The 21139-nt window shown below is 35.7% G+C and overlaps 1 protein-coding gene across 1 annotated transcript in view; it reads right to left on the bottom strand.

Moving 5' to 3' along the window:
- Positions 1-19808, bottom strand: part of arpc2 (actin related protein 2/3 complex, subunit 2) — a 39062-nt gene extending 19254 nt beyond the window's left edge. Inside the window, exons 1-3 of the mRNA XM_039756416.1 lie at positions 19598-19808; positions 12823-12857; positions 4060-4172 (exon numbers count right to left, since the gene is read on the bottom strand). Coding sequence (XP_039612350.1) covers positions 4060-4172; positions 12823-12857; positions 19598-19671 — 222 coding nt within the window. The 5' untranslated portion in view covers positions 19672-19808. The remainder of the gene's footprint in view (positions 1-4059; positions 4173-12822; positions 12858-19597) is intronic.
- Positions 19809-21139: the final 1331 nt, after the last annotated feature.

Genomic DNA, 21139 nt, shown 5'->3' with positions numbered 1-21139 from the left:
GCACAGTTTAAGAATAGTTCAGCACAGATCGAAGCAGACAATGGAAATGGCAGTGCACAGTATCATTCCAGAAGAGCTCCAGAGTGTTAGACAGCAACTGTGGGTTCTTACTAGGTCGAATCAGGATGCTATTGCATATCAGAGAGGACAGGTAGAACTGGAGCCACCCAAGAGGGTCTGGGTCTTTACATAATTATTAATTACAATGAAAAATGAAAGGCAAACAGATAATGGATCAGTTTCCTTAGATTAATTTGTATTGGATTACATTTTTGTAAAAATTTTTTAAAATGTTTGTTTGTTTTATTTCATTCTGCCTGTTATTAGATGCAACTGAGAAGGTAAATTTCATGTTTTCTTATGTAAACATGACGAAATAAAGAAACCTTAAACCACACGGGAACTCTAAGAAAAGGATTAAAACCAATGGATTGAACTAAGATATTATTTGCTGCCAGTTTTGTAGTATGTTTCCCTCAGATTAACTAGTAGACAAAAAGTTCTATGAAGATGATTTCGATTCCATTGTCAAATAACTTCAAGTTGCAAAATGGTTTAAGCTGTGATTTCCTTGGAACTCACCTACCACTACTTCATTATGAAGAATATTGGTTGAGAACTTCACTGCTTCAAAATAATAATTTGACACTGAATAGCTGATTTTTGAATACGTAATTTTCACAAACTAAAGGGAGACAAATTTAGGGCAACATAATAGTATTTTCAATAAACATAAAAGTAGGCTAAATTCACTTCTGAAAGACAAGTCTAGATGTCATTTCCCCTGTGACCACCAAATAACATTGTTTTATTGCAATACAAAATGAAAAAAGTAGTATTTTGCTTAGTATATTAAAACAATTAACCTGATAGGTATACACTAGTAGTGAACAATGAACAGGGCATCTATAGCAGGATACCAGCATATATTTTCAGTTTTTATCTAAGCGTACAACTAATTACAGGACCAGACTACATTTTTCTGAATGCTATATTATTGTCCTATAGGAGTTAAGAGAAATCAAATATTTAAGTTGTTTATGATCTACTGGAGCTCCCCCAACAACTGTTAATGTTATATGAAATTAATGGGCAATTAATCTCAATTTATTGCATGCAAAAAAAGGCTATGGGTATAACTTAAATCCTGTAAAAGGTTGCACACAAATTTCTGTCACTCCAGCCATTTTCACTGCACACCTTCAAACACATTCCTGAGAAAAAACCCTTGTAAACATAGACACTGTCTAAAATTTAAGTGTTATTTACATAAATATTATATATCAGAGCAACTTACAGGAAGGACCAGTTCAGTTGTGGTTCACATGTATTTGTAAGGTGTACAGTTGGTGTTGATGCCATTTTTCTTTAATATACTACAGAGCTGTCTAACTTCATTTTGTTACCTAAATTCTTTACTCATCCACTTTGAATATTTATTATGTATTCTACTACTACAAATTAGTGGCATAAACATTTCCTTACTTCAAACCCACATAATTCTCAAAAGTCCCTATACAGAGAAATTCATTCCAGTTTTTTTTTTTTTTTTTTTATTTATTTTATTACAATCCATACATAGCAATCAAGTTTTTACAAAAAGAAGAATTATGTTAAGAACAGATCGATCCCCACCCCTGAGAAAGAGAGCAAGCCAAACTGCGTAAAATTTAAGGCTTGTAAACATACCTAAATTAATACATTCTCTGTGCTTTATAAACTTATTTTAAAATATTACTGATTAGATCCTGCCATGTTTTGAAAAAGGTCTGTACGGATCCTCTAACTGAGTATTTGATTTTTTCCAATTTCAAATAATATAACACATCGCTTTCCCACTGACTTAAAAGAGGAGAGTTTGGGTTCTTCCAGTTTATCAGAATAAGTCTGCGTGCCAAGAGTGTAGTGCTTGCAATCACAATTTGTTTGTCTTTCTCCACTTTAAGCCCCTCTGGAAGAACCCCAAACACAGCTGTTAATGGGTTAGGAGGGATTGTGAGACCAAGGCTGTCTGAAAAGTAATTAAAAATTTTTGTCCAGAATGTTAATTTGGTGCAGGCCCAGAACATGTGACCCAGTGAGGCTGGGGCTTGGTTGCAACGTTCGCAGGTTGGATCATGCCCTGGAAACATTTTGGAGAGTTTTAGTCGAGACAGATGTGCTCGATATATAATTTTGAGTTGTATAATTGTATGCTTTGCGCATATGGAGCTCGAGTGAATTCTCTGCATTCCAGGTTTTTTTTTTAAAGAAATTTAACATTTTCTCAGAATGAAATTAAACTCAAGTTTAATTTCTGCTTATTGACTTTTGAAAACACCGTAAAGCAAAGTTCAATGATCACTGTATGACTTAATTACTACTGACTTAACTATTCCTCTCTCATTGATAGAGGCATAATGTTTAAAAAATAAAATGGAGCTTAACATCCAGTAGTTCACGCAGCTCACTATATATGTTTTCATTTTATATTTTTGTAATTCAGATCACCAATTAAAATTACATTCACATCTATATATGTTTTCATTTTATATATTTTTGTAATTCAGATCACCAATTAAAATTACATTCACCTCTAAACTTGATTATGTGTTATTATAACAAAGGTTTTTTACTATTCTTCTAAATCATGTTTCCCTATCCTCAATTTAATTAGATCTTTACTTTTGCTATAATGCCAGAATTGTCTGCAGTTACTTACATCTTTGGTCCTCTCTTAGCTCTTTAAATATATTTATTAGAACCAGCATGCTTCCTTTATTTAGGCAATATGTTTTTAAATGGACGATGTCAACTGGATTTAACTCTCAGCTCTGAAAAGTTGTTCTGTTCTATAAACAGACCTACCTCATAAACATGCACCGAGTAGATATAGGATTATTAATTATTTTAATAACAAAGTTCTTATTCTATAATGTTTTGCCCCCTTTCAAGTCTCCTTCATTCTTTCTGTCACTTCAAAGATGTTGCTGTCCAGCTTTACAAAATGCTAAAAGTAGTTGAAAATCTCTAACAGGGTGATGCCTTAATCAGTATGCATTACTATTTTGAATTGGTTTTCCTTAGTGCATCTGGGCTGTACTCCAGAAACCCTCTTCAATTATCTTCTATATTCCTACACCTGACCAAGCCACAATTCTCTTCAAGTTTTAACTTTTCATAGATGAGTTCTACCCTTCTAATAAACAGGGTTCCACAGCGCCAGACAAGTCTCACATTGCATCGGCCTTATTAATAAGATTGTGTGGGTTAATAAATATGCACAACATAAAAAGATATAATAATGCAGTTTTATTTTGACACCCTAGTAACACCTCTGTGTTATGTGTGTTATCTGCCTTTTTCTACTCTGGGTTTAAACTTGAGGAAGACTTTATTTCTGATTCACCCATGGAGACTTTAATTATGCAAAAGCAAGTATAGAATAATAAATTAAATCAGACCTTTTACTTTATGTAAGCAGGGCCCCTATAAAGCCAGTACCCCTGCTACTATTGAGCAAGTATTTCCTATTGCTTAATTTTAGTATGGAGTAAAAATATGAAAGCTTCAAACATTTCACCAAACCACTGCTTCTTTATGTAACTGTTTTAATAGCCAGGAATACTTTTAGAAACCACAAGCTTCTAGTTCCTGGCTTTGTTGAACAGCATTTTACACTTACTGTAACTTTCAGACCCCTCTGCCACTGAACCAACTTTTTCTATTGAGAATTATGTTAAACTAAATAGCACATAACTTCTGAAGGTTATGCTCTTCTTCTGCATCAAATCCTCCAGTTTAGTTTTCTCTGTTTACATGAAAAGTGAACACCACACCAAAAATCTTATGGTGTGTGGAAAAAAAAGCAGTAAATATCTATATAGCAATATAAGCTACAACCAGATTTCAAGCAAAGCAGTATAGCACTAAAGTGAAAAAGAAAAAAAAATGTAAAAACAGAGAACATAAATTAGATATAGCACAGCCAAGCATAGATTGTCACTCTATACTCTCTCCATCAGCAAAGTAAATAATTCTAATGAAAATATTTATATTTGGTAACTCTGATATAAATACCTCATCTGCACCATGGTCCTGTAGTTCTTTGTAAAACTTCAATGAAATGCTGACCATCACTTTGGTTTTATCTCCATTAGGATTAGAGATGTGATAGAGAACACCATCAAAATCTACAAGGGAATAGAAAAAAAATTACCTCTCTTATTGTCATTCTTTATATTATAAAATGTTAACTTTATACATCAATCAATTCACTTTGTATAGTCAACAGTCTATTTCAAAGTCCCTCTTTAAATCGGACATTAGCATTCCATCCAACTATAATTTATTGAGATTATATTTACACTTTGAATTAACCTCTGTTACTATTCTGTCACTTTCATGCAGAAATCTGATATTACCAACCCTGACCAAAATTCACATCAACTTCCAAAAATAAATAAATAAATAAATACAAATAAAAATCTGCAAATGAATTTACATGTGTGTTAAATAAAGTCATTGTATTTCATTGATCACAACTGAATCTAGTCATGACTATATTTACACATGGTCTTTAATTAGATAAAGTGCTATCCATACATGAATAGATGACAGAAAAGGTACATACATGCCAGGTATGGATGGGCCTACAGTTAGTCTCAAAGTGTTGTCAAAACTTTTCTTAGTTTAACATTCACTCATTAATTAAGGACAATAACTCTAACTTCAAAATAATCTTTCTGTATAGGTCAGCGGCTTTTACAAAGTTTAGTTGTGCTTAAGACAGGGCTCCAAACAGGCCCTGCACTACAGAATTTTTCAAGAGATTTTCCATCACAACCTCATTTACATAATCTCAGTGATTTTGGGGAATCAAGTTTGTGTGTAAACCAGTCATGTAGTTTGACATCCAACTCATTTGATTTTATCTTAAGTCACAGGGGTGGGCTCTGCGTATGTGACACATAACTGGAAGTACAATGTATGGAATGTATCAATAAAACAGTGAAAGTAATGGAAAGCATTTGTATATCACTGGTGCAGTCAGGCAGCATGTTATTGGCAATCAGATAAAGGTGTGAGATCATTATATTCTGAAAATGTAAAACTGTGTTGGTAAGTCATCAGAGTCATGCAGTTTTTGACAAAAGCAACTTTGTCAATTAAAATTTCAAGAAATGTATGCTAAATTTGATTTACTTTTGGCCATCTCCACAATTACTTGAACCCCTAATGAAATTTGTAATTAAATATTAATATACAAGATGAACCATACATACACATTCTGGCATTTTAGGCTTGAATAAACATGTAAGCCTCTTTCATTTTAACACAATTTAAAAGCAAAACAAAAAACACCTTTCTTTAGCAAAACAAATTTTCCATTAACAACATACTGTAGGTTTTAAAAATAATGGCACTGCCACGATTAATATTTAGTGAAGTTTCTTCTGGCACAAATAACACTCTCTTTCTGAAAATTTCTTTGGTTTGCTCTTGTGGGCTGCAATCTTCAATTCATATATGTTTTCAAATGGGTTTCAAATCTGGAGACAGAAATGTTGATTGCAAATTAAACTTTAAATTTGACATCTTGCATTTATTTCTATGATGATTTTGACATTTGTTTGGGGTTATTACCTCACTGAAACTTCCAGCTACAACAGGGGTGGGCAATGTTAGTCCTGAAGAACTGCAGTGACTGCAGGTTTCTGGTCCAACCCAGTTTCTTAATGAGAAGTCAATTATTGCTGATTTTGCAGAAGTGACATTTTGATGGTTCATTTTAGTGATCTCTCTTGTTAAGGTTCCCCATCCTGAATTGCTTTTTTTCAGTCTTGAACAGCAGCATCCCCTGTTTTAATGGCTCTTTATCAGCAATAGGATGCAAATGACAAAGGCACCAGGAGTTCTACATTTAACTTGTTTCCAGTTACACCTATGAGGATTCATCATATACTACTTGGTTTAATAAAAAAACTTAACAGAAAAATTTGATAGACTAAAAATTGCCCACCCCTGATCTACAACAAGCTTTGGCCTTCTTGCAAATGCACCTAGTTTTCAAATACAATTTCCAGGTATATTGAGGATTTTTTCTTTGGTTAATCTTCACAAGAGACCCTGGACCACCTGCAGCACAGTACAATGCATATGAACATACATGTGTTTCTTTGAATACAATACTCTTTTTGCGTTAAACATGACAACTGCGGGCATAACCAAAAAAAAAATTATGTATTATTTTAAGTTTATCCAACCACCAAACAAGATTCAATTTCAACCTCCAATGGCACTGGCAAACTTCAGGCTTTGCTTTGGGTGTCTTGTTCTTAAGAATGGCTTCTTTTACGAAATTCTTCTAACAAGCCTCTCATCATGGTGGTGGTGCCTTAACAGTTAACTTAGAATTATTATAACCCCAAGATTTAACCAAACTATACTGATGAGAAATTATGATCTTTGTTTTTTTGTTTGCCTCTTTTACATTCTCTCACCATGTATGGATCGTCTTCCTGAACGTTTTTTTTTTTTTTTTATTATTATGGCCATGGTTGTGTTTATAGGCATTTTCAGATATGTAGGACTTTTTATAACCTTTGTTAATATGTGCAGGTCAATAACATTTACCCTCAAATAGGATGAAAGTTAATTGAATTTACCAATGTTAATGGAAGACAAGGAATTTACAAGTGTGTAACGTGAAACTTATACTCCAGGGAAACACAAAATGGTCACAGACAAGTAAGGATCTCCTGGATAAAATGAGCAATAATGAGAAAGTTATTTAAAAAAAAACAAACAAAAAAAAAAACACAAGGAAACACATTTATTTAATGTGTTTTTAGGGGTGCCAATAATTGTACCCCTTATGCACTCAACAGAATACATTGTTATTTATATTATATATATATTTGGAGGTGCCGATTCCCATCCCAGCCGCTTCACACTCAACTGTGAACCGATTCAGAGAGAGCTGAAGATCACGGCCTGATGAAGCAAACAGTGACATCATCATCTGCAAAAAGCAGTGACCCAATCCTGAGTCTACCAAACCGGACCTCCTCAACACCCTGTTATGAACAGAATTGGTGACAAAGGGCAGCCTTGGCGGAGTCCAACTCTCACTGGAAACAGGTTCGACTTTCTTGTTCCAAAAGAACAAATGTGAACATATTGCTCTGATTATATTAGGGCATATGTTTAAAATGCTCAAGGAATTTTTTAATAATTTTCCCACTACTCTCAAATTTCTGCACATCAATGTTTATATTTGTATTCATCGGTTAAATCCAGAATTCTACCCATGTTCTCTGCATTACAGAAATCATAGGCACAGCCTTACGATTATCTCAGTCTTGAGCAAGATGCTTAGAGTATTATATTAGTTACTAGCAGGAGTACCCCGCGTTGCCCGGGAATGTATAATGAATTTCCCAAATGAAAGAAACACAACACAGAAACAGAACAAACATTTTTCCGATTCACATTTTTTGTAATAGGTAATACAAGTGGTTATTCCAGAGCCTTTGGATACACAATATTTTTATTTCCCTTGTGGTGCGAAAATGAACAAATTCTAAGGATTGCCCACTCTAGAACATGCTACGTAGAGTTGTCCATGTGAAAAGCATGGATTTTACAAATTGATGCCTGCAACTTGCAGTCATTGCCCTTGAGCCTTATTAATTGACATAGCAAAAGCCAAACGAACAGGAAATTGTAGCCGTTTGAAATCAAAGGATAAATCATTCGGAATCACCGGTATTCTTGGTGTGAAAACATTTTCACATCTTTTGCAACCTGTTATGATAGTTGTTTCAATAATATGTATTGATGAAAAAGTTGCCGGCATTTCAAGATGGGATTCTCTTCAGAAACTCTACTCATTAGTCGGTCAGCATAAAAGTCCATTGCACTGAGTTTCTTGCCAGCAACAGAGTTGCCCGTAGATGGATCTGTTTGTGAAATTCCAAAGTAATACTCCTCTTCACCTTGCCAAAAGATTAGTGGATACTGAAGGGCATCATATGACCTGTGTGTGTCTGCCACACGCTGAAGACTTCTGTTCCTTTTCTCAATGATAATGTCCCGCTTCCCAAAGTCATTGCCTACCATTACAATGGCAACCTCATCAAGTGTTGGAGCAGTGAATTGTCGGTGATGCTTTCCTTGTGGCATTTTGTCAGCTCTTATGACAACTTTATAATCATAAGTTGACATACATTGAAGTGCAGTCTTGAAAAGGGTGACATATGCGTTGTTCTCATGAAGGAATCATTCTAAATCCATCACAATGTCCAGTCTCACATTTGTTATTCTGCTGTGTCTATGATGCGCCGTTATGGAAATATCTCCCATGAAGTAGATCTGAAGGAACACAATTCTCCCATCAGTTGATGGAAGTAATGATCCTATTGTATGGTAAACATGACCTTGCACTTTGAATGTGGGCATGAACCCATCCTCTCGTATTTGTTTAGTTGCACCAAAAGAAGTCATTTGAAAACAGGAATTGTACTTCCTGATGTTGTTCAAGAAATGCTTTGAAATTGGTATTGATCCTGACATCAGAGTGTAGAGATTCAGGTGGACGAAGTAGAGATGGCAGTTTCACCTTCCCATTTGAGCAACACAATCCCAGTGACTCTCCTTTCCATTTTAGAGCTCTACAATGAACACAGATATGATCCATTCGGCCAATAACAGCGACAGGATGTTCATGATATGCAACCTGTCAGTTATATGCGAATGCCATATTTTTTAAAGCGTGCTGCATTTGTCCACGTGTTGCATCAGCAGCCCTTCGCCTTTTGGCAGACAGCCTGGTTTCCCTTTCTTGAGATGTTTCATCCACTCTTGCATCAACAGCCCTTCTCCTGTTGGCAGTACAGGGGACGTGTGCAGAACTGTCAGTGAAAAGGTGCCCTGCGCTTCACCCCGAACACTTTTCCCAACCAAACATACCCCATGACTGACTCCTGGTCACAAAGAAGCCCTATCCCCAGTTTGGTGGCGGTTGGACGCCCGGTCCAGATTTGTATGGCGGACAAACAAACATACATCGACTCTGCTTTATATATTAGATGATTAAATAGATTTATTAAGATTAGTGCTTCTAAGTAATAATATTCGTCACTGAGAATCAGTTTTCCTGAAGTACGTTTACCTGTTCATAATTAGGCTTTTATTCTTATCTTTCTTATAAGCATTTTCATTTCTTTTACGTTGTGATGTGCAATAATGTCAAACAAGGTAAACAAAATATATACAAAGGCTGTCAATATAGTTGCAATGCAAAAAAACAAACAAAAACAATAAAATGAAAGAATTATAGGCTGTGAAACAATGGTGTCTATATCACAGGTTAAAAATATGTAACACAATGTATCAAAGTTTGGTACAACAAAAGTTGTCCAAAATGGAGAAAGATTAAAGTTATATATTGCTTAGACTTGTTTTATGCAGTAAGGAGCTATAATTAGAATGGCAGAATATAAATATAGATGGAAGTCACCTTTGAACTGATCACACAGCCTATTTTTATTGTTTAGGGACACATCATTAATGTACTGTCAAACCAACATTGACTATGCCAATTAAGTAGGAAAATGTTTTCTTTAGCACTTAAAACATGTCAGTGGTTTATCTGAAGGATACCCATTGAAAAAGGAAGTTTGTTTTTAGTAAAGTTTTCTTAAATGAAATAACCAAGAAAAGGCCTATGAAGACAAAGTACACTAGCACAGAGCCCGTTATTTATTGGGTTACACTAAAATTTGTACAAATATAGAAATGCAATCAGGGGCAGATTAAATGCCTTTAAAATGAGCAAAATGTCCTTAGGGTAGGGCTTAGTAATTATTTTTAAATGATGGTATCAGGGCTGCCAAAACCATAAAGAGAGATGGAGTAAGAAGCACTGACAGCAGAAATCATACTTTGCTCCTATAATGTACACTGTGATGTGCTCCACTTAAAACATGTTGCTTATGTGAAAATTTTATGCAAGCAGGGAACATCTTTGTACTATTAATGTACACAAATTTGTTGAGCCCTGACTTGCATCACAGGAAATTAGGATAGGAGTCCTTGTTTTCAGAGTCTTTGAGCAAGGCCTTGGTTATGTAACATTTTTTTATATAAAATCTAATTCCTTAGCTACTAGAACACACTGCCGGATTAAAAAAAAAAAACAAAAAACACAATCAAAGCATAATACCTCATGCATTTCCAAACTCACTTTCAGCTATTCTGTTCTGGAACCATTACTACTTGATTACGGCATCCTGATGTCGGAATAAACTAAACTGCTTGGTCTGAAAATCTGACCGACAGATAATGAAAATTTACAGCTACACTCCTTGAATGTTATCTCAAGCTTAAACACACTTGCAATATACTGTACAAGGTGCTGGTATGGCTACTGAAAATGATGACTGTTTCAGAAGATAAGAGTGGAACTACTATCACCTATGAAAGTGTTTCCCGACATCGGTCCTGGGGGCACACTGTGGCTGCAGTTTATTGTTCCAACCAGCTTCTGTTTTTAATTGGACTCCTGGGCTAATTAAGTGAACTGTTATTTCCCAAGTTCTGTGTTTTGGCAACAATATAGAAATTAGAAAACTAAGTTTGTTAAAATATATATATATATATATATATATATATATATATATATATATATATATATATATATATATATATATATATACAGTATTAAAATGTACAAAGCAGTTCTATGGTCACAATGTATTATTTTTTCTTTTTAACAATATTTTCATCTCGATTTTCATTATACTTTTCTCTGTGTTCTAATTGTTTTATTAATCAATTAATTACTAATTGGGACTCGTTTATACTTCACGCTCAGAATGTCTATGTGCATGGTGCTTTTATATTCAAGTGTCGCATATTCCCGATTGAAATGACACGATACATTTTAAAAGTCTCACATACCATCTTTTTTTTTTTTTTTGCAACTTCACAACAGCAACATAATGTATAGTGCTGTATTTGAGCCACAGAGAAAAAAAAAAGTATGGACATGGTGAAAATGTGTATTTTGTGATTAAAGTGAAAATTTCGGCTTTAATCTCAAAATGTCCACTTTAACCTCGTAGTTTACTTTATCATTAAAGCAGACCGCCGTAAACGTCATCACACTTTTTAATCACTACGAGCTTCTTGGACTTCCTCCTGACCTGACAGCAATGGCAAGCAGAAATAGATCACCACACAGAACACATTAAATGTATGATATTCCAACTACCTGCAAATTTAGAATCTTTAGATTTATACTTGACATTACTTTCATAATGAAATGCATTAAAATATGTACTGTATGTTACATTTTACAGATAAATTGTTACTTTCATTTAAATAATGAATACTGTTAATAATTACACACATGGGGTGACATGGTGGCAGAGCAGTTGCAATGCTGTCTCGCAGGGAGTCACGTCACTGGTATTCCCTGCTTGGATTCCACACTGTGCTCCAGTTTCCTACCAAAGATATGCAGATTTGGGGATTCGGTGCCGCTAAAATGACTCCACTGTATATGTGTGCTTGTATTCACCTTACGATGAGCTGAGGCCACGTCCAGGGATTGTTTCTGCCTCGTGCCCAATGCTTGCTGGAATGGACACATCCCTGGATTGATGGATTTAATCATTAAACATCCCTTTCAGAGACATTACAGTAAGGTGTCATCGGAATTTAATTGGTGTTCCAGGCAACTCACAACCCAAAGAAGCCGAACCTGTTCTCACCGTGATAATATCTCGCACTGCCACCTGGTGCATTCCTCCAGATTTACGTAAAGTACGAGCGCAAGTATAAACAGTAAAACGCATGCATAGCAGGAGCGTCCGCTGCAGCATGCATCGCATCACGTGAAGTATAAACCTGGCCTTAGTGGGTCTGATGCTAAAGTACTTTTAGTCTTTGATTACTCAGTTATGTTTACCAGTGTGTCTGCTCTGCTCATTTTTAATTGTCATTAATAAGTTACAACGAAGGGGAAAAACTGCACAGAGAAAGGGCAAAATATAATGAAATCAACAAAAGAGAGTTAAGCATTTAAATCTATAGAAAAAGAAAAATAATACCAGCTAATTAAATGAGATCAGTGTTATCAGGTGTTGTCACTGATTGGGAATCCGGTTGGAACAAAAACCTGCAGTCAAAGGGCATCCCCAGGACCAAGGTTGGGAAACACTGGCCTATGATACCAATAGCTTAACACAGTTCAAAGTCATGCTCCTAGAAGAAGCAGAATATTTTCACATTTCTTTGTATTATAGATTTTGTCACATTCTGTCATTATGTATACTAATAGTCAAAGGTTTTAGAACACCTTCATTTTTCCAGTTTTTCTTCAAATTTCATTGGCTGAAATGCAATGAATGACCTAAAATGGTGAAAAGGTAAGCAGTAACTAACAGTAAACTGAAATAAAAGGAAATTTCAGAATATTACAAAAGGGAGTTCTTCAGAGAACAACTGAGAGGTTACAACCTATAGATTTTCTGCAGCGATTAAAGTAAATTAAGCCTTGCAAGTTGAAGCAACAAATTTGCACTGGTGTCACAATTTCTGTTGATTTAAAAACCCTCAGTCAGTCATAATGCAAATGGTTAAAGCTGGAAAAACCTGAAGTGTTCTAAAAGTTTTGACCAGTAGTATATATTTTTGGTATAATCTATTTCTACAGCAGGCACAACTGGAATTCTTATGAGATGTGTATATAACACTTTTGGAATAACAGGAAAATAAACAACATTTACATACATTCACTAATTAAAACTATTTTGCCATTTTATATATCCTTACCAGCAAATGTAACTTCAACAACTTCTGGCTTGTTTCTGAAAGAAAACAGAATCTAAATTTATTCTTGTGCTTTAACATTATTATTTAAACTTTACTGAAGACATAAGAAAACAAATTACTGCAAATAACACTAATAAAAGTTGCGCACACTTTAAAATAGCTATGCATCGATTATTGAATCAGCTTAATACAATTTCGGGTGGAGGGGAAGTGGATTGTAGACTCGGTTAAAAATTTTTTACACTATTAAGTTATAATGAGAAAATGACTATGTCAAAATCTTATTCCATGTCAGACAAAATATCTAGAAAATAATGTGCACAAATCCACGTAATAAATGTCATTTTCTAATTACTAGCTATTACAATTAAAATCACAACCTTACAAGAATGAGACTTTCCAGCTCTCTAATATGCAACAAAAAGTATTTTCTGGGCAAGATAATAGGCTTTCCTCTGGCTGTAACTGTAGTAAAGGGGAGGTAATGGAATTATGTACAGAAGAAACCCATGTGATATCTCTCACAGTTGGGACAAGCACATTACAATCAGGCATTATTCCATTTCTATGGGATGCAGCTATGGTACACTGTGTACTACCAGAAGCTTGAACATGTAATGTCACTGCTGATCTCTCTTAATAATAACCCTATCTACAGGTATATATCTCTACTTATATAATACATTACCATGGCGGTCTGTTCAGCATTTTAAATCACCTGTAGCTTGCAAACCGTTTGACCTATTGACCTGAAATTTGGTACACCTATACTACATGATGTCCACTATACGCTTTCGGGGTGATGACTGACCTCCAAAGTTATTCCTCTTTTTATTTTTATTTTATTGTAGAATCAACTCTCAGCAGCAGCCAGCAGGGCAGCCATGTGGCGCATGCGTATGGGCGCTTTTCCCATCCATACCACATTCGCCATCACTTCCCCTACTTCATCATATCTTAAATCATTATTGAGGCAGACTGAAGACTTAAGTGCCAGCTTAAGTGAAGAATTCAGGAAAACGTACTAAGTAATTGCAACACAAACAATGACTTAATCAGTTTTAACGCAAAAAGATGCCAACGGAAGAAGAGAAGAAGCGCGCCGCTAGGTTGGAGAAAAGAACAGCTGCTCAGGAAGCAGCAAGCAAAAAGTATGAAAACTATGAATGCTCAAGTCAAGTGTATGCTGTTACTGGTCTATCTATAACTGCTCAAAAAAAAATAAAGGAATACTTTGAAAATGCATCAGATCTCAAGGGGGGCGGGGGTGATGCTGGATATCTATACTGATATGGACTGGCTAAAGTGTTAGGAACAAAAGGATGCCACATCGTTTGATGGAAATGAAAATTATCAATCTATAGAAGGCTGAATTCAAAGACACCCCAAAAATCAAAGCTAAAAAATTATGTGGCAGGCTAGTCCATTTTGCCTAAATTTCATTGCAGCAACTGAAAAATCATACTCAGTAGTTTGTATGGCCCCCACGTGCTTGTATGCATGCCTGACAATGTCGGGGCACACTCCTAAAGAGGATCTCCTCCCAGATCTGGACCAGAGCATCACTGAGCAAGTGCAACAAGGCGGCGTCGGATGGACCAAAACAATGTCCCAGAGGTTTTCTATTGGATTTGGGTCAGGCGAGCTTTAGGGACAGTCAACCCTTCATCCTCCAGGAACTACCTGCATACTCTCACCACATGAGGCCGGGCACTGTCGTGCACCAGAAAGAACCCAAGAACCACTGCACCAGCATATGGTCTGACAATGGGTCCAAGGATTTCATCCTGATACCTAATGGCAGTCAAGGTGCCGTTGTCTAGCCTGTAGAGGTCTGTGCGTCCCTCTATGGATATGCCTCCCTAGATCATCACTGACCCACCACCAAACCAGTCATGCTGAACGATGTCACAGGCAGCATAACATTCTCCACGGCTTCTCCAGACACTTTCACATCTGTCACATGAGCGCAGGGTGAAGCTGCTGTCGTTTGGGAAAAGCACAGGGTGGCAGTGGTGGATCTGCCCATTCTGGTATTCTATGGCAAATGCCAATCAAGCTCCACGGTGCCAGGCAATGACCACAGGGCGCAGGACCATCAGGCCACCCTCATGAAGTCTTTTTCTGATTGTTTGGTCAATCTGCTGGATGTCACTTTCTAGGGCAGTGCAGTGCTCATCCTGTTCCTCCTTGCCCAAAGAAGCAGATACCAGTCTTGCTGATGGGTTAAGGACCTTCTACGGCCATGCCCAGCACTCCTAGAGTAACTGCCTGATCACTGGAATCTCCTCCACGCCCTTGAGACTATGCTGGGAGACACAGCAAACCTTCTGGCAACGGCACGTATTGAAGTGCCATCCTGGAGAAGTTGGACTACCTGTGCAACCTCTGCTTATGGTTTATAAAGCCTTAAATAATCTCGCTCCATCTTATATATCGGAATGCCTGACACGTTATATTCCAAATCGTAACCTTAGATCTTCAAATGAGTGTCTCCTTATAATTCCAAAAGCTAAACTTAAAAGAAGTGGTGAGGCGGCCTTCTGCTGCTATGCACCTAAAATCTGGAATAGCCTGCCGATAGGAATTCGCCAGGCTGATACAGTGGAGCAATTTAAAACACTGCTGAAAACACATTACTTTAACATGGCCTTTTTATAACTTCACTTTAACATAATCCTGATACTCTGTATGTTCAATTCTTCATAATAACTATTCATGGTGGCTCTAAAATCCGTACTGACCCCTACTCTCTCTTCTGTTTCTTTTTCCGGTTTCTTTGTGGTGGCGGCCTGCGCCACCACCACCTACTCAAAGCATCATGATGCTCCAACAATGATGGACTGAAAGCCAGAAGTCTACGTGACCATCATCATCAGGTCCTTCCATGAAAATATGATGATTTATGTTAGGTAGAATGCCCAGAAGGGAATGGGCGGTCTCTTGGTCTGGAACCCCTACAGATTTTATTTTTTTCTCCAGCTTTTGGAGTTTTTTGTTTTTCTGTCCACCCTGGCCATCGGACCTTACTCTTATTCTATGTTAATTAATGTTGACTTATGTTTATTTTTTATTGTGTCTTCTATTTTTCTATTCATTTTGTAAAGCACTTTGAGCTACATTTTTTGTATGAATATGTGCTATATAAATAAATGTTGATTGATTGATTGATTGAAACTGATTAACAACCCTCTCTGCTACTTAACTGACCAGATTAATATCACAGAAGTTTAATTGACTTGATGCTAGACTCTGATTAAAAAAAAAAAGTTCATATATATATATATATATATATATATATATATATATATATATATATATATATATATATATATATATATATATATATATATATATATAAATAAGGTGTTGATCCTAATTAGCAATTATGGATGCAAAGTGAACTCAACCTGCCTGAAGGAGGAGCTTCAGTTGCCACAAAAGAAAGCACATTGTAATCAGTTCAGTTAGCAAATTTCATTTTGATTGACTTCTCATTGCACCCATGGCATTAATAAAGTCTATCTAATCTAATCATATACACTAAGAGTCTTTATATGCTTTAGAAATAGAACAACTGATTGCATTAAAAGGCTGTACTATAAGCGATAATTAAGTTCTTAATATTATCATTATTAATTTAGCAGGCATCCATATATGTATTGTCTAATAAAATGTATTTACATAAAAGAAAAAGACTACTTTATAAAGAAGTAAAAAGTAGTCCAAGTTTTCAATTGCAGTAAAAAAGGACCTACACTATGGCTAGTCCAAATGGTTAAAAAAAAAATGAGCAATCTACCACTTCCTAAACAACTATGATTTTGTTAAAGTCTGTATAATGTACACAACCAAGATAAAAGTAAAGGGATAGAAAGTTTACGAAATCCAAAGAAACTGCAGTTACTTCGTACTTAGCAGCGGACTGGTCAGCTTTATCTGTATAAGAGAAAAAAATTCACGCAGTAGGAAGTGTAGATTGCACATGAACTTTTTTTCAACAGATAACGTAATTAACACAAAAGTTTTATTGGCTCTTTGATATTATCGGTACTGTGTATGCTTATGATCAGTGCAATATCAAGATGAATGTGGCATGACAAAAGAGTGAGAATGATTAATACAAAAACCTTTTTTCCCTGGCTTGAAAAATGTAAGGTGGTGCTTTTGCCATAAATAAATTAATTACCCTATTGTGTAATAAAAATATATTTTAGAAGTACACTACAGTGAGAAGTAAACTGTAGATTATGCACTTAAAAGGGAAGTCCAAATGACAGATAAGAGTTGTAAATCTACAAACATACATATGTACTGTTTTTTTTTTTTTTACTATTTTGGGCTACAACAATACTAGGAATAAAAAATATTTGCATCAGTTCAAAAAAGGTGTGATGAAATTCTGCCAAAGACTCTCAAAAAGGACCAACTGTGAAAGAATCAAAAATCAGTTAGGCATTTACATTAAAATGTCTCCTAAGTAATTTATGACCTACCTACCAGTAATGAATGTTTTTATGCAAGTGCTCTTTCAACTTATGTGCAACAAATCAGAAATGTATACAAAACAAAGAGTGCTATAAAAAAAACCCAAGAAAGAAAGAGAGAGGAGGAATGATATGTAACTGTCAGGCAAATATACCCTCAGCTACTTTTGTTAATGTACTAATTGTTGGGTAATTATAAGGTGTGTAAGGAAGTATATTCTTTACATAACTAAACCCACGGTCAAAAAGGTAAATCTGATAAAACCAGTGATAAGCACTATAAGAAAAGTATTATAATGGATGACATATTAAGCATTTATATATAAAAAAAATCTGCTAAACCAGTCCTAATGTGTAGAGTGTGTGTGTTTGCTTTGCAATGACTTGGCACCCCATCTGGGGGTTTTTCCTGCCTTGCATCCTTTGCTTGCTGGTATTTGCTTCAGCAACTCCACAGCCCTGCTCAGAATATAGTGGGTTTAGAAAACTGATGGATAAATGGATATAAAACAAAATCCAACATATTCTATTGTCATAAATAACCCTCAAGCAACTGAGAGAGGAAAATTAACAAAGAAAAATGCATATGTTTTATGTAACATCTAGCCTTTCAAATGTTTTGCTGGAAAAATTTTAACGTAATAAATAAAAGAAGTAAGAAATAAGATGATAGACAAAGAATTTGGGCAAAAAAGCAGGCAGGCAAGTTTTCTCCAACTCAAATGACTGGTTCAATATTCTTAACGCAAGGGACAGGGACGTGCAGTGGCAAAGCAGTTAGTGCTGCTACCACACAATACCTAGAAACTTTATTTAAATCCCAGCCTAACCATAAACTCTGGACTTTGCGCCTTGTATCAGTGTATGCACCTTTTTTTTTTTTTTGCTGTTTTCTCTCATACACCAAAGACTAAATGCTAAATTTACTGGAGAGTAAAATTGCCTAATATGATTATGTGTGGATATGCATATGTGAATTTCATGTCTAACCCACGTTGTTCCTCAAGCTGCTGAGTAAGGCTCTCTCCTCCATGATCCTACATTTGAATTAAGAAGATTAAAAAAATGGATGGACATATTTGAGCATCACCCATCAAAATTAAAAATTTCAACTATTAAGAATTGAAGGTTTCAGAATTGTCACTGCAGTGCTGACCACATCAAATGACTGTTACAAGAATTAAACATAATGCATCTTAAACTAGTGTACTTATGCTGATGTTACATGCTAATAATAAACAGCATTCATTACTTATTTTAATTGGCGTATTGAGCATAAAAACCTTAATCAGACATCACCCGTTACAGGCCATATGTGGTAATTTTAAACCACATAAGGTTAAATAAACTCACGATTATAAACATTTTCGAAACAAACATAACCTTATTTCTTGCAAGTTAAAAAAAATAACCTAGCATTCTTTTGAAAATATGGTGGGCCAAAATGTATGCAACAATCGCTGCATTTCTTTCGCCAGCTCCTGTTCAGACAAGCAGAAACTCCTCGCGCTCGAGAACTAGAATGCGGAAGTGAAGAGACTGACAAGTGGGGGAGGTTTTGCAATGGGCGTGTGTAATCGGTCAAAATAAAGTACACGGATAGCTGTAATATTGTAATCGAAAAGTGGCCAAACACACAAAAAGAAACAAGAAAACTATACCAGAAAACTCCCACAGTAACCGTCTACACATCATGCATTAGAATGCGGAAGTAAAACAATAAACTAGCCCAAACAAGGATGCGCTACATCGATGCTAATTGAATTTTGTTAAAATATTTGCCCATTCTCTCCTCCACCGATTTACTACCCATTATAAATTGCACAACGGTGATGCGAAACACTATCACAATATCTCTGTCTTTTCAGATATTTACAGTCCACATTCACACTGTCCAGCACAATAATCACATTTGCTTGCTAATTATGCAATTAAATGCGTTATGAGGAAAGGAATGTGTTGGAGTTGGGCAATCTATAATACTAAAATGTGTTAAATTCACCCTGCTTGACTGTGTTTTAGACATAATGTACAGGATGTACATCAGCAGGAAACCAGACAGTAACGTCTGCACAGACAGGACAAGTTAGCGGTTGAACTGATTGGCTCTCTATAAAATAAATATCCCGTCAACAACATTTACCACATAGCATCTTACCCGTTAAACCTAAAATAACTAGATACTGTCATAGGGATCATACAATTCGCATGTATGTCAGGATTAACCATACCACCGGAGTCATTTTATCATTAAATATCTTAAACAAATATTTGACATTTTTTCTCACCCATTGCTGGCACTATCGAATTTCAGAGTCAAAGTCTCCTCAATAATCCGGTTGTTGATTTCCAAGAGAATCATGACGGCGAAATGGTCTTCAGTTAGATTTACTTATTCAAAAATGTACGATTTAATAATTAAAATTGATTTTCCACCCTATACGCCTCCACTTCAGCTACAAGGCGGTTCCGCCTGCCCGCTTCCCTCTACTAGTGCTTCCGTTTCTCTTTACGCTCGAAGGACCCCTGCCTGCAGGAGAGTAGTTGCCTGCGAAAGTGCCTGCACTATTTGAATGGTCACTTGTAGCAGTGTTAAAGTTAGACGTATAGTCTGGAATAAGGGAAGTTGAATGGCAGTTTTATTCAGTTTATCAGAAACACATGCGTTTTGGTACTCGATCGTCGAGCAACCTTGTTCAATGGGAAGAAGAAACGTCTTGTGAGTTAGGCTGTTGAGACTAAAATATTCTGAATATTTATGAGCGACGAAGCACTCGAATTAGAACGTGCCAGTCTTGAGCGAGATATATCACTGGTTAGATAATGTACAGTACAGTATATCGTAGTGGTTTCCAGTTCCAGTCTCAGGAACATCTGGAGCCGCAGTTTTTCTGTTCCAAATTATTTGACAATTTAGATGTAATTTTACCTCATACTGATCTCATTTGTTTTAATCAGCTGGTGTTTTTTCTTCGCGAATTCTGCATTTGCAAAAGAGTGTTAGTATGAAATTTACATTCATAAGAAATTTAGAAATAGCTCCTGTTTTGCCATGTACGTTTTCTCCCTCTCTCTCATTTGTCCTTTTCCTACTACTTCAATTTTTATCTCGGAAATTTTCTCCATTGATTGCATTCTAATATTGTAATGATATTTAACGCGGATTCCAATATAATTCCAAATCCAGTTCTGAATTTTCTGGGGTCAAGTTTATCATGGTGCCTGCTTCGTTCGTTATTAATTAACTTTAATACGATATATTTAAGAGAAACAATTTATTCCTATATTTCAGCCATAATCACCCTGCTGCAGATGTAGCTTCCCAAGAGTAAAAAGCAACATTTTTAAGAAGTAATTTTTTCGCAGAGTATAAGCATTTAGAATTGTATTACTGGCGGAGATTCTGCTAAATTCTGAATTATTGTTTTCTGTACTGTTCAAGGTGATTATTCTTCTTTGTGCTAATCTTGAGTGTATGTACTGTATTTCCAATAACTGGTCCAATTGGTTTACAGTTGTTGTCTTTGCTTAGTTTTTGTATCTGTGTTATAGTGCCTTACTTTTTTACTTTCCTGCTGCAAATGCATTTTCCACTGAGATAGTAAAAGTCTACCAAACGTAACAGAAAAAGTGAATTAATAAGAAAGTGACAAAAGAGAGTTAAGAACTTTAAACTAAGACAATATGAGTATTTCCAAATTTGGTATCAATGTACTGTAAATCCAACACTATAGCTCTTTTCTAAATGCAGAATAAGGGAGTAAAAACAGTCTGCTAATTGAACAGTGAGCTCAATTTTAGGTAAAGTGATCAACTAATTGGTACAAAAA

Source organism: Polypterus senegalus, chromosome 6, assembly GCF_016835505.1.
Source record: "Polypterus senegalus isolate Bchr_013 chromosome 6, ASM1683550v1, whole genome shotgun sequence".
In the NCBI taxonomy this organism is placed as follows: Eukaryota; Metazoa; Chordata; class Cladistia; order Polypteriformes; family Polypteridae; genus Polypterus; species Polypterus senegalus.
This window is presented reverse-complemented; position numbering and strand designations above follow the sequence as displayed.